Source organism: Eretmochelys imbricata, chromosome 10 (assembly GCF_965152235.1).
Source record: "Eretmochelys imbricata isolate rEreImb1 chromosome 10, rEreImb1.hap1, whole genome shotgun sequence".
Classification (NCBI taxonomy): domain Eukaryota; kingdom Metazoa; phylum Chordata; order Testudines; family Cheloniidae; genus Eretmochelys; species Eretmochelys imbricata.
In genome coordinates this window covers 68,423,892-68,438,740 of record NC_135581.1, presented here as the reverse complement: position 1 = coordinate 68,438,740, position 14,849 = coordinate 68,423,892, and the positions used below count along the sequence as shown (strand labels likewise).

Sequence of the window (14,849 nt, the reverse complement as noted above, 5' to 3'; positions counted from 1 at the left end):
CCCCCCCCCACTGACCTCCACCCCACTGAACCCCAGCTAGCTGTACCTGGATCCCCAAGCCCCACTCCTCCAGCACCCAGACTCCCCCCCCCCCCCACTGAGTCCCCCACACCCAGACCCGCTGCTGAGCCCCAACCACCTGCACCTGGAACCGCCCCTCCAAAGAGCCTCTGTGCATCCAGATTGTTCAATACAGAACCCTCTCACCCCACACCGAGCCCCTCCACACTTGGATCCTGTCTGATTGAGCCTGCTTGCCCCACACCTGGTACATCTGGCACGGAGGATCAGGGCCCTGGGGTGTTTCTGAGGCCGGCCCTGCCCTGGTGCTGTGTCAGGATTGGGTGCAACCTCACCACGAGTCAGTGTCCTGGGAGTGGGGAGGGAGGGAGGCTGGGCAGCAAGTGACCTGTGCTCCCCACTGCCATGCTGGAGCCTCCACATTTGTCTGACAAATAAAACTTGCAGAATTTTAAAATATTGTGTGCAGAAATTTTTTAGCGCAGAATTTTAAATTTTTGGGGCAGAATTCCCTTAGGAGTAACCTGGTTTACACAAAAAGAAAAGGAGTCCTTGTGGCACCTTAGAGACTAACCAATTTATTTGAGCATGAGCTTTCGTGAGCTACAGCTCACTTCATCAGATGCATACCGTGGAAACTGCAGCAGACTTTATATATACACAGAGAATATGAAACAATACCTCCTCCCACCCCACTGTCCTGCTGGTAATAGCTTATCTAAAGTGAGCAACAGGTTAGGCCATTTCCAGCACAAATCCAGGTTTTCTCACCCTCCACCCCCCCACACAAATTCTCTCTCCTGCTGGTGATAGCCCATCCAAAGTGACAACTCTTTACACAATGTGCATGATAATGAAGTTAGGCCATTTCCTGCACAAATCCAGGTTCTCTCACTCCCTCACCCCCCTCCAAAAACCCACCCCCATACACACACAGACTCACTCTCCTGCTGGTAGGGTTTAACTTGGTTTTAAACTTGGAGAGTGGTCAGTTTGGATGAGCTATTACCAGCAGGAGAGTGAGTCTGTGTGTGTATGGGGGTGGGTTTTTGGAGGGGGGTGAGGGAGTGAGAGAACCTGGATTTGTGCAGGAAATGGCCTAACTTCATTATCATGCACATTGTGTAAAGAGTTGTCACTTTGGATGGGCTATCACCAGCAGGAGAGAGAATTTGTGTGGGGGGGTGGAGGGTGAGAAAACCTGGATTTGTGCTGGAAATGGCCTAACCTGTTGCTCACTTTAGATAAGCTATTACCAGCAGGACAGTGGGGTGGGAGGAGGTATTGTTTCATATTCTCTGTGTATATATAAAGTCTGCTGCAGTTTCCACGGTATGCATCTGATGAAGTGAGCTGTAGCTCACGAAAGCTCATGCTCAAATAAATTGGTTAGTCTCTAAGCCACAAGGACTCCTTTTCTTTTTGCGAATACAGACTAACACGGCTGTTACTCTGAAACCTGGTTTACACAGATGAAGTATGATCATAAACAGGCCTGAAGTGTGGCTTCTCCTCCAGGAGGGGGCAGCAGAATTTCCTCTGGAATACTGCTGGAATAATGTCACTTATTTTAATAGTTACAAAAATACAGTATCACAAGGTAGTGCATTTTTAAACAGAAAAGCAGGTACAAAAATTATAAATCCTATATTAAAAATGGACTTTGAGACAAGGAACTGTTCCCACTTCAACTTTCCTACCTATCTATATTGTTAGAAAGGCATTGTAGGTCGGTTTCTGATCCCATCGTTTCTTCCATTTTTATCTTAATCTAATCTGTAATGCCACCAATCATAGCTTTTCTAACCCTCCCTTCTAAGTTTCAGCAACGAGACTCATATTTCCTTTAGAAAATGCCGGTTGAGTTTTCACTGTCTTTACCGCTTTGGACAAATTGCTGTAAAATCCAGCCATGCTGCTCGGAAAGAATGAGTCCACTACAGTCTGGGGAAGATAGCCACCAAGATCAGTCTGAAAGAAAGTGAGGACTTGGGTCTTGTCTGGTACCCTGGAAAAACAACACATCAGTGCAACTCATCTTACAAACAGAAGTGTAAAACTTTATAAGATTTCTTATATTTCAGTTACGTGTTATCTGTGGACAAATATTTCTATGCCTGTTCCATAGAATGGGCACAAAGCAAACGTCCCAATTACTCTCCCATCAATTTGCCTTTACCTACCCCTACAAGGAAAGGATAGTAAATTTCCCAGTTAATTTAGGCTGATTCAGCAGAGCACTTAAGTATGTGCTGAACTTTAAGTCAGTGAAATTGCCTCATTGAAGTCAGTGGGACTACCCATATACCTAAAGTTAAGCACATGTTTATTTGCTCTACTGGGTCAGATTCTTAATCCTTGGCTTCTCAGCTGAGAATGCCAATGAGGATACCCACTGTGATGATAGTTTCTGTAATGTTAACACATGTCCGCTAGGAAATGGAAAAAAGAGACTAACTCATTTCATGTAGGGCACTGAACATCACTAAGTTTAAATGACAATGTCTACCCAGCCACAACCAGATATAAACCAGTAACTGGCAGAGGGTTCTCTGTTGAATGGTGCACATTAACACACACACGATAGCTATGGATAGGACTTTCAAGTACAGCATATGTAATATTCAAATAGACTTCTTACCCTGGAACAGGTATACAGAAACAGCCACAGGGATAATTAAACCCTCTAACGTATGTGGGTTGGGGAGGACTGAGTGGATGTTCCACATTGGTTGCTGTAAGAAAAAAAATCACTAACAGTAAAAGTTTTCTACCACAGTAAACACCGCCAGCTGACAAGCATTTACGATGAAAGCTAATCAAAGATTCTTGAGGTTGAGGTTCTTTGGCCTGTGTTATGCATGGTGATCATAATATTCCTTTCTGGTCATCAAATCTATAAATCAAAGTACTGCATGCATTATAGGAATGATTTCTGCTGGTATGGACTGTACATCAAGGCACTTCAAGACATTTACTGGGCTTGTACAGTATTATGGCACCACAGTGTTTTAATAGTAACTTGAGTTGCTTGCACTCTAATCTAAAAGTAAAGATAAATGCATTTCACAAAGATGATCCTCTCTTGGTCTTTTGAGAAGGCACAGGCTCACTGCACTATCTATCTATAGAGAGCGCGCGAGAGAGATTCCTGCCTGGTGATCCAAAGAGGCATTTTGGGGCATGGACACTCTTGACTTAAGACTTAATGAAAGATGTAAATGAATGTGAGGAAAGAAAGATGAATATATGCACATAGTACCAGCAGCTTGAAACAGTTGCTCTCTGCAGGAAAACTAATCACTAGTGCGGTACTCTATGGGCACATCTCTTCACTGGCTTTAGTTAAGCAAAATTTAACAGCTTTCAGTACATCTTATGAAGTGATCAGAGGCAATGCCTCCAAAGGAACTTTCTTAGGCACTTCTACAAGCTCTAAAAAATTTACACAGCTGAATACTAACTGAAATATCTATTCCTTCCCAGAAGAACGCTATGAAAAAGAACAATAAGCAAACGGTATAATCACTGACTGAAGAGTGTAAATATTGCTGATATTCTATATGGCGATAATGATGTAATTAAGCACTAATATAAGCTAATAACTACTGACTAAGCATCCTCTGACCAAGATTTTTATTGTATATCTAACAAACATATATATTTTGAAAAACAAAAAGAATATATCCTGGAAGATTTTCAGTTATATTCACTAACTTACCGTTAATATAAAATATAATACAATATAGTATAAATGGATTGGAAATTTAACTATTTTACCAGCAGATGCTATAGTCCCGTCTTCATACTGCTTAATTAGCACCACATCTACAAAATCTCTTGGAGAAATAATCTTCATGAAGGCTGATGGGGTAATAGTTCTGCATATAGAGATAGTCTACAAAATACAAACAGCATTAAATCACACTGTATATGTACATATAAATTCAGTGATGTGCTTCTAACATAATAAGTGAGAGATTGTGATAACTGTTATCATGCTTACTTGACAAGCAGTGCCATTTATTTCAATTATACAAATTTGTAGAATAACTTACTATTCAGCGTGAATAAATGTATCCACTAAGTCTTGACTCAAGGGCATTTTTATGGGACAATGCAGTGATGCGAGGTGGATCCAATGCCATAAGAACAAGCAACACAATGCTCTTTAAGCAGAGAGTCACCCACAGATATACTCATAGATGTAGTAATTTACAAACTCCAATTTCAGGGAGATAATAACTTTGTTGCATCAAACTTGGTGTATAGACCTATTATCCCACAGGAAATTTAACACAGTTCCCTTGTATCTAAACATCTGCTCCACCACAATGGTGAATGTTATATAAGCTGAACAAGTCTGTACATACAGAATGGAAGACTCTCTCATAAGTAGTTTACAAATGTATCTTTTTGTATTTAATTCTAAATAACGTGAAGATTCTCACAAGCTGATAAAAATGAAAGGCTCTGAAATTCAATTGAATGTTCCCTGCACTCATGTTGGTGTGCTTCGGTACTGAAGAAAGGCAGGATGAGTTCAATGCAGTATGTGTTGTGGTGGCAAAATGCCTTAAACTCCAAGCTCAGAGTTAAATATATAAATGACTTTGCATTTGTTGGGTGGTGAGAAACCTCTTCATTAGTTAAACACAGATGTGTATATTTTATTTTTTTAAGTTTACCTTCTTTTACCAATAACTATTGTTTAAAATATTATGAATGAACACTTATGAGAGTAAGCATGATAAAACAATATAACTCTGGAGTTATGTGATGTGATGGGAATTTAACCACAATGCTCCGTAACATTTTCATGGAACTTACATCACTAATAGTTTCAATCAGCTCAAAGTCCTGCACATTTTGGTCCCATTTTGTTCTAAGTCCACCAGCTTCTGGTTTTAAGCACTCCCAGACAGCCTCAGGACTTGCAGAGACTATTCCATCTCCTTTGTATCTGTAAGAAAACAAACATGAAACTAAAATTAAATTTGCATTTTTCTCCTGCTCCTTTACCCCAACAGGCAAGAGTTATTCACTCACACACAGACAGACACCGCCCTCACCCCTGTAATTTTTGAATACCTTACTTACATGTTGCCAGAAAACTCAGTTGATGGTCTCCAATAAATTGAAACTTCATTCTATCAAAAGTGAAATAAGTGAAGACAGCCTTCAGACTTCATGTAGCAATTAACAGGCTAATCTCTTTGCCACAGCTAGCTAGTCGACATGCCAAACCCATGAAAAAAAAACAACAGAAATTGGGCTTATTTTTGGTTTAATTGTCTTGTGAGTTGTTTGTTGGCTAGTTTTTGGCTTATAGATTGTTTTGCTTGTAGCTTGTTGCAACTTGTTCCTTTTTTTTTTTTTTTGATTGGCTCCTGGCAGCAGGGGCAGGGTGAGGGGGTAGGGAAGCAGGGGTGCACAGCGGGCCCACCACACTCCCAGACTGCATGCTGGGGGGAATCTAGTCACATAGAGTGTTGGGGTTCTTAGGGATTTGCTTGTTTTGAAATGGGATTAGCTTGATTTTTGGCATATTGTGAAAGTCGGGGTGCTTATTTATCGCGTGAAAGTTGGCAACTGTGCTAGCTAGTTTTCTTTGTCAGTGATTACTGACCCATCTAAAGGGCTGGCAAATAAAATAACTTCCTAGGATTTTAATTACAAATCCTACCTCAGAGCTAACCGTTAGCAGAATTGTATAAAAGTCAGAACGGTCACAACAAAGTCCTGATCATTGTTAGCTGCCAATACTTTGCCAGGAGAGTCACAAATCTGGGAAATAACTTCCGGCCTTAGTCTGCAGGGGGCTGAGCGCCTCCTACTAAGTCCCCCGGCCACCGACCCTTGTTTGTCATTGGCGCCCAGACACGAGGGTGATGGGCATCCAGGAAGACCAGAGAGAGAGCAGCAGCGGGACCCAGAACCCCGCAGGGCCGGCCACGGTTTGAATGTTCCCCCAGCGGATCCAACACCCTCCTGCGGCAGCGCCCAGATGAACCAGTGACCGGTTTTGCCCTGCCCCGAGGGAGGAACGGGAACCGGAGGCAGAAATGGAAGCGGGGCGGCCGAGCTGCCGTGTCCCCAGTGGACTCGCTCCGGAGCCCGGGCCCTGCCTGCTCACCGTGCGCTTACAGCTCTGCCAGCCACTCGGGTCCTTCCGGTAGAGCTGCACGGTGTCCGCCAGCGAGCGGACCCGCTCCTGGTAAGCCATGGCGAGCGCCGGGCCCCGGCGAGGCGAGGCGAGGCGATGCGCCGGGCCGGCCGGAGGAGCCCCCGCCCACAGGGGGCCGGGCTCTCGCCGATAGGCGCTGCCAGCCTGGGCCGAGCCCAGCGCCTCCCACTCACCTGATGGCGCTGCCCGTGCCTTTGGGGGAGGGGCGCCGGGGCTCCTGGGCGGGCCTCCCCAGGCCGCCAGCGCCAGCCTCTGCTCCCGGCGGCGGGGGGTTAGCAGCGCCCCAGCGTGGCGGGCGCGACGCGGCTCGGTCCCTGGGGGCTGCTCCACCCGCTCGGCCCGCCCCCAGCAGCGCGCCCTACCCCCTCTTCCCGAGCCGGCCGGGGCTGAGAGGGAGGGGAGGGGAGGGGCGGGCGCATGTGAGAGGAAGGGGCGGGGTGTGTGTGTATGTGAGGGAGGGAGAGAGAGGAAGAGAGGGTGGGTGTGAGAGAGGGGGGTGTGTGTGAGGGAGGGAGAGGAAGAGAGGGGTGTGTGTGAGGGAGGGAGGGAAGAGAGGGGGGGTGTGAGAGTGTGTGTGTGTGAGAGAGGGAGGGAGGGAGAGGAAAAGAGGGTGTGTATGTGGGGGGGAAGGAGAGGAAGAGAGGGTGTGTGAGAGGAATGGAGGGTGTGTGTGAGGGAGGGAAGAGTATGAGGAATGGAGGGGTGTGAGAGAGAGGGGGAGAGGTTGTGTGTGTGACAGAGAGAGAGGAAGAGAGGGAAGAGTGAGAGGAATGGAGGGTGTGTGTGAGGGAGGGAAGAGTATGAGGAATGGAGGGTGTGTGTGAGGGAGGGAAGAGTGAGAGGAATGGAGGGTGTGTGTGAGGGAGGGAAGAGTATGAGGAATGGAGGGGTGTGAGAGAGAGGGGGAGAGGTTGTGTGTGTGACAGAGAGAGAGGAAGAGAGGGTGTGTGAGAGGGAGGGATGGGTGTGTGCGTGTGTGAGAGAGAGAGAGAGAGAGAGAGAGAGCGAGCGCGCGCGCATAAAGCAAGCGATGGAACCTCACCCAGTAACCTCTGAATCAAGCCCATACCTTCTGTTCCAGCTACAACATAGCTTTCTGCTAGACTGACACACAACTATAAAATGTACTGTAAGCAAGAAGCCTTTATTTTCAGAGAGATGGGCTGGATATCTTTTTCCTAGGATAACACAGACCTCTTCAAACTATGGCATTTTCAGTTGGGACTGGGAAAATTATGCACATATTTGAGAGCTTGAAGAAGGTAAAATAAACCTCCCTGACATACTTTTGCATGGGTTTAATTATTCCTGGAGCCCCATGTACATATTTTATTTTTACTGTATAGTAATGAGCAATAATGCAGAAATACTTCTCTCTCCAGATTTTTGTAATGCATCTGTGATGCGTACTGTACTTGGGTACAATTAAAATTAAACAGAAAGCTAAATACTGCTTTCTCCACATCAAGCAGTTGCATATACTGTTGTTCAGAAGACTATATTTCAACGGTTCTCTGTGGTTCAAATGGCAGCCAAAAGGTCTCCACAAATACATATGTTCATAACACAAAACAAAGGGAGCATTTTCCTAGACATTTGAACATATCAGTTCATTAGATTCAGACATGTTTAGGTCAATGCTGGTCTTTGATTTCTTTCTGGTAAGCTTTGCCCCAGATTTCAGGTATTTCTCCTTATTATGAATGACTTGGATGTATTGGTCGTTGCTGCTGGTTTGCTGATCACTGCTGGATCCAATGGAAATGGAATCCGACTCTGTTAGAGATTGTTCATGTTTATGCTTGGATTTAGGTTTCACTTGATGCTCTGGATAGTGCTGATCGACATCCACATGTTTCATGTGTGACTTTTTGTGGGAATGTGGGTGCCTCTCTCGTTCTAGCTCAAAGCCATCGTCCCAGGATTTGTAGTGCAGTTTAGCTAGATTCTTGCCAGTAAGGATTTGACTGTCCACACGTTCACCAATGTAAAATCGGGGAGCTGGGCGAAGATCTGAGAGTGAGCGTGGACGGTAGGATCTGCTTATCAAGTCTCTCCTTAATTCCTCCTCCTCCTCCTCTTCCTCTTCACTGAAGTGAGGGAAGTATGTCCTGTGTGGTGTTCGAACCACATATCTTCTGACGTTCCTTGGATATAATTCAACTATGTCTCCTGACTCCTCCATTCTGAAATGCCTTGGGAGCCGGGAAGTGGAACGGAGAAGCTTTTTGCGGGATTCATGTTCGTTAACAATAAAATACCGTGTGGTGGGCACTTTGCGTCCCTCAAAAGCTGGAGCTCCTGCCCCAAGAGTGTCTGGATTTACTTGTGGGATACCTTTCCTAAAAAGAGGCTCAGAATGAACATCTTCAACACGCTTTTTGAAAGTCACAGGAGTGTAGGGCTTTGTTTTAGAGAGCTCACTTGCACTTCCATGTACAACACTTGAGTACCTTTAAAAAAAGGAAGTAACATATTTATCCCCAAAATAGTCTTGCAATGAAGGTAAATAATCGATTTTTTAAATAGCTGCGGAAACTAAGGCACAGAGGTTTGGGGACAGATTGTGAATCCCTTACTTACACAAGTCCTACTGGAGTCAAATAGGCTACTCATGTGAGCAAGTGATCTACACTGTGAGTTTCATTCATAATCTGGCCTTAAGTGACTTGCCCAAGGTCACAGAAGAAAATTGTGGCAGAGCAAGAAATCCAGCTCAGACATCCTAAGCAACAAGCAAATGCCTTAATCACAAAGCCATCCAAAATATGTAACAATTAATTTTCATTAAGGCTTAGAGAATCCTCTGACATATTGCTTCACCTTTACTATATTTGTCAATTTCATGAAAAGAATATGCTATTTGAATTGCTTTTTAATGTAGTGTAATTTGGAGGGTTTTATCTTTACTTTAAACAAGTTTAGGAACTTTATAAACTATATCCGCACAAAAGTACTATAATCCACTCTAACAAACAAAGGTGATTGCTACCATTCCATAGTAGCCAAGTGCCTGTGAGCAAAGCTGTTTTTAAAAACTATTCTGCGAATGTTTTGTTCGTGACAGAGTTAATTTGGTTACACAGATTTTGTAAATAAAAACAAGTATTTCATGGACATATTGAAATACATTTCATTTCAGAACTAGGAGACAGCCTCACCTGTTTGCAACCTGCTCAATTCTACGCCTCTGTATGCTAGGAACAGTGGGAGTTGGTGGTAAGGGGGTTGGAGTTATATTCACTGGCCTAGAAATATCAGCTTGCGGTACAGATTGTGAGATTGTTTGTATTCTGCTGCCTTTGGTCATTGGAGATTCAAAATTCAAGACACTGCCATTCTTTCGGGGTGTTGATGACCGAGCTGAGGACTCCTGACTGGTGAGGTCATTCTCCTGCTCTGGTCTTTTGTCATTTCCCTCTAAATTCTGGATTCTGGCTAGAAAAAGCAGAGAGTGATTGTAACTTGAGCTGTCAGACCTTTAAGAAGGAAAACAAATTGGTTCAACTTCAGCCTGCAGTAAATGGATGGCGTTCCCATAGAATCCTTTGGGCAAATTCAGTGGAGACAAGCACTGAGCACCGAGATGGTGTGGTGATCGGAGTCAGTATAAGAACCCAGCTGGATAGATGGTGCCCAATGCATGTCAGGTGCTTGTTGATCAGAAAATTGTTGCAAGTGGCAAAGTATTGTAAATTGCACTGATTTGGCATTTAGTACGTATGCAAAATTAGTGTAATTTACACACCAAATCCATGAAATGAGGATTATAGGAAAAAGAAACCAACTGGAGGATATAAAGATAAGGCCTTCTCTTCCCAAGAGCATCAGTTGAGCTTATGTTCCACCATTACTAACAGCAGCTGGGCCAAATTAAACTCTAATGTAAGTGGGCGAAGCTTCCATCGACTTCAGTGGCATTTGCACCCACCAATGCCAAGAGCTGAATTTGAGCCCCCCCAAACCATACTGGTCTAATTTACTGTATACTACCAATTGTAAAATATTACTGTATACTATATTCTCTATTACAAATAGTATACTATTGCTGCATACTACATTCCTACTTCTTGACCCAACAAATAACATATACCACCATTTAATGTGTCTGTTGGATTTGGCCCAGTAAGAAACGTTTATTTTTGAATGAGGGGTTTCATGAATGTATAAGTTTGAACGCTACCAGCATTGTTACACAGTAATTAGTAGATAAAGGTGAAACTGAACATTCCATCTAGATTTAAATTCTTTTGCTAGTCCAGTGCTAATAATTCAAACTAGTTTACACTATATAGGCCAGATTCTGCTCTCATTACATCAATGTCAATCCACAGAAATTCCGTTTAAGCCAATGAGTTACTACAGATTGACACTAGTATGAATGAGAGCAGAATCTGGCCCCATGCTTTTAATTTGATTAGGCAACCTAAAGCTTTTAGAAGGTCTTTAGAGAGATCCACATTTCACTTATTATCAGTTGTAAAATGTATAATAATTTCCTCATCGCATAATCACCTCATAGGATAAAAACAATTACAGTGAATGCTAGGCTTATGCTAAAACTGACACTAGAAGTAGCAGGTTTATACTGCACCCAATATATTTTTTATTTGTACTTACTGTGCATACAAGAGATAAAAATGGCCAAATGCTTTATTTACAGATGTATTTATAAAAGCTCCCAACTTACCTACTGCTATGTGAACCACCTTTTTCTTGTCTTCGGTTCTTTCCTAAAAAAATATAAATATATGGATGATTAACTAATAGTTTGGATGTTAGAAGGCAAACAAGTTAGCAAATAAGAGGTATGAATACAGGATTAGTTTTATGATACAAAACACTTAAATCAACTTTAGAATTTTAGTTAAGATTAGTGCTTTGTGAAAAGCCACCAAGAAGCGTGTAATAAATGTTTTCAATCAGTACTTACACTTTGGATCTGCATCCTCAGTTGCCTGTTGGTGAATTTTAATGACCTTGCAATACTCTGCAGGTAATAAATTAGCATGCTAGAAGAGAGGAACACAGGGCTATCTGTGAATCACATCTGAAACATTCCTAGCAATGTTCTTTCAGAAAGGCTCACATGGCACAGAAATGGAATATGATTTCTGTTCCTCTCCAGCTTTGTCCGTTGCATTGGGACAGGGATGCAAAAGACAAACAAGCTTTTTGAAGGTCTGGCAGTTAATTCTTTGGAGTTTCACAGCTTAACAGATAGGTGACATTAAAAACTAAATTTTCAACAGACATTCCCAATTGTGCATGCATTATTTTCACGTGCAAAAATCCCACCTTCTTGTTTAACATATTTAGGACCAGATGGATCTGCTCTGATTCACACTAGCTGAGAATCTAGACCTTCATTCTGAGTACTGCACACAGAAACAAAATAATACATATTGTGGCATTCACTCCCTCCCCCTGCTCTTTTAGCTTTCAAAACTAAGTTCTTTTTGTGGAGATGGGCAGAATATAGGAGCAGCTTTGAGGACACCATACAAAATATAGTAGGTTTGCATATTCGATACACAGTGCAACTTAGTATAATATAATGCTTCTGCACATTGTGAAGTGTTTGCTATGCAATGGCTATTTCTCTTAACATCTTTCTCACCCTCTGTGGAGAATGTGTGCATGAGGGTTTTTTTTATGAATATCATATACACCTCGGTTTACCTGCTTGTTGTTATCCTGCCTGACTGCATAGAGTTAAATCAAACAAGGATGTTAGGTGGAAACTAATAGGAAACAAAACAATAACAGAGATAAGGTACAAAAGATCTTTAAGGGAACAGTGGAGGAGTTATTAATTAGGAAATGCCCATCTGCCTGGCTCAAATGAAGTGACCAGGTTAATGTTTTCCAGGCCTGATCATAGGAAATTAACATATCCAATGAATATGAAGGAGAAAATATGGGCTGACTGATATTTTGTGAAAGTGATGTATCTTTCAAACAGCTCAAAATAAATATCAACTCCCAGATGTGATTATTTAAGGAGTGGGGTGGAAAGGACTGGAGAGACTGCAGAAAACTATATTAAATTAACATTTGAGAGCAGGCCTTGATAATTAATTTATCCTGTCAGTAATCAGGATGAGTGAGTAGCTTCTATAGATGACAGATTAAGCCCTGTGTGCAGTCATATACTGAACTACTGACCAATAATAAACAGAAGATTGGTTTCTGAGACACTCCTGAAAGAGAAACAGAGGTCTGGAAAGCTCATAGAACTACTATTAGGCCAAGCCTTGACAGCAAGTAACCTTACTGAACACTGGGAGAGCAAACCCAGTATTCCACGTCGTTGGCAATGGTTGTTAACTGTGTCTCAACACTTTACCACTACTGGCCTTTGCTGGACCCATAAAGGGCTGTTGTGCTAGGTTTTGTTGTTTAAATTAAAGACTAACATAGATTGGCTCATATGAATCATATGAAAATCAAATGGCCATATCATGCCATCAAATATTTAAGAGCACTCACTCCAGTGAAACTAATTGAAGGAGGAAGTGTTTATCTTAAACATTTGATGTTATGCTTCAAGCATGTTCCCACTCCCGACTGATCCCTAATCCATAAATTCAACAAGACTTTTCCAATTGGTTTTATAAAATTACTGTCACGCAATATTTTCCCCCAACTATTAAGATTTAACTATTTACAGATAGATACAGTACTGATACAGAGTAATATCACTATGAAATGTAAAATACTTACAATAGAAGTAATAATGCAGGGAGGACAACTACAGGGCTGCTGATATAATTAATCACTGTGTTGAACCATACAGGAAAATCTGCTTTAATTGTTTCAGACACAATATCATATATTTTCTCTTGTCCACTAAGGGGGAAAAAGTTGAATTGAACTCTAAGAAAATTGTCAGCATTTATCATTTGAAAGTAATATTGCATTGAATAAAACATATTTTTATGCAAGACCATTATGACTAATCCAGCTCCCATTGAAATCAATGGCAAAATTGAATGGAATCAATCTATTTTTAAAATATGGCCAGAATTTCCATGTGTTCACCAATTTTGGGTGCCTCAGTTTGAGGGTGTCTGACATGAGATACTTTGTTCTAGCCCACGAAAGCTTATGTCCAAATAAATTTGTTAGTCTCTAAGGTGCCCCAAGAGCTCCTTGTTGTTTTTGTTCTTGATGTTCAGAGATGATATGACTTGTAGTAAATTCCATTACATCATGCAAACATATTACAACTGAACTATGCAGATAATGACAAAATGTCTGCAGCTGATAAAATAGATTAAAAGACTTGGGTCAGATACCATTGTATATATTCAGGTAGTTTAACACCATTTTATGTCTGAACTAGACATTTTTGGCATAAGTAGGACACCATATATTAATTATAAGTAGGACATCAAATTAACTTTTATTTATCAGTAATCCAGCAATATTTCCATTGAAAACTGTTTAATTTATTGAGATAAGGGAACTAACAACTCACTACAGTTATTATTTCAGTACAACTTACCTAAATGGACCGCAGCTTAAAGATGGTTTATATCGGGCAATAGCAAAAATAGTTGGTAACATGCACAAGAATAACATAAAGAGCAACATAGCCAAGTAGAAGTTATTAGATCTGCAAGAAAACATAACATTTTTCATGTTGTATTAACAATACAGACAACCAGAGCCAATGTGCAGGATACAAATCTACATCAACCTGACAAGTGCAAGAGCTGCACTTCTGAAACATCAACATTGTTTTCCGTTGTGGTCAGGAAATAAATCTGGGCAGTCCGTACACACTGGCCTTGCGCAGATTCTTAATGATCAAAATTCTATTTGCTGTGTTCTCTAGATATCACTTATACATCCAGATAACTATTTATAGTATCCACACTGCAAAAACTCAGGTTGCTTCAAAGTTCTGTTTAAAAAATATTTATGAAGGTTTGGGTATTCATTTATTTTTAGATCTTAAGAACATGTTATTTTTGACATGTTTTAAAGTCTTGAAAAAAAGTCCTTAATTATTTACCTTTTGGCAAGAAATTGAGGTATTGAGGAAAAAAATGTAACAAAGGTAACACTGTTGTGTAATGTAAGGTACAGTAGTTGATACTTCATAGTACATATATAGGGCCCTAACAAATTCATGGCCATGAAAAATGTACTGTGAAATCTGGCCTTTTGTGCGCTTTTACCCTATACGATACAGATTTCACAGGGGAAACCAGCATTTCTCAAATGGTGGGTCCTGACCCAAAAGGCAATTGGAGTGGGGGTCGCAAAGTCATTTTAGGGGTGTCACAGGATTGCCACCCTTACTTCTGCACTGCCTTCAGAGCTGGGTGACTGGAGAGTGGTGGCTGTTGGCCTGATGCCCAGCTCTAAGGGCAGAGCCCTGTCAGCCGCAGCGCAGAAGGAAGGGTGGCAGTACCAGACCAGGCCATCCTTACTTCTGCGCTGCTGCTGGTGGCAGCTCTGCCTTCAGAGCTGGGCTCCCGGCCAGCAGCCGCCGCCGCTCTGCAGCTGCCCAACTCTGAAGGCAGCACCGCTGCCAGCAGTAACACAGAAGTAAGGGTAGCAGTACCACAACACCCCCTACAATAACGCCGTGGCCCCCCACCCCACAACTCCTTTTTGGATCAGGTCC

The 14,849-nt window shown here is 42.1% G+C and overlaps 2 protein-coding genes across 2 annotated transcripts in view; both read right to left on the bottom strand.

Moving 5' to 3' along the window:
* Positions 1–1,388: 1,388 nt before the first annotated feature.
* STARD5 (StAR related lipid transfer domain containing 5) lies at positions 1,389–6,311 on the bottom strand. Its single transcript, XM_077829010.1, is given in 7 exon segments — positions 1,389–1,869; positions 1,872–2,029; positions 2,663–2,756; positions 3,802–3,919; positions 4,852–4,984; positions 5,122–5,171; positions 6,158–6,311. Coding segments are annotated over 7 exon segments (669 nt in total). The 5' UTR covers positions 6,248–6,311; the 3' UTR covers positions 1,389–1,843.
* A 1,028-nt stretch (positions 6,312–7,339) lies between these two features.
* The window catches only part of TMC3 (transmembrane channel like 3), a 29,625-nt gene continuing 22,115 nt past the window's right edge, over positions 7,340–14,849 (bottom strand). The window contains exons 16-21 of the mRNA XM_077829335.1: positions 13,719–13,829; positions 12,935–13,060; positions 11,142–11,220; positions 10,899–10,941; positions 9,370–9,646; positions 7,340–8,661 (exon numbers count right to left, since the gene is read on the bottom strand). Of these exons, the coding sequence (XP_077685461.1) occupies positions 7,797–8,661; positions 9,370–9,646; positions 10,899–10,941; positions 11,142–11,220; positions 12,935–13,060; positions 13,719–13,829 (1,501 nt within the window). The 3' untranslated portion in view covers positions 7,340–7,796. The remainder of the gene's footprint in view (positions 8,662–9,369; positions 9,647–10,898; positions 10,942–11,141; positions 11,221–12,934; positions 13,061–13,718; positions 13,830–14,849) is intronic.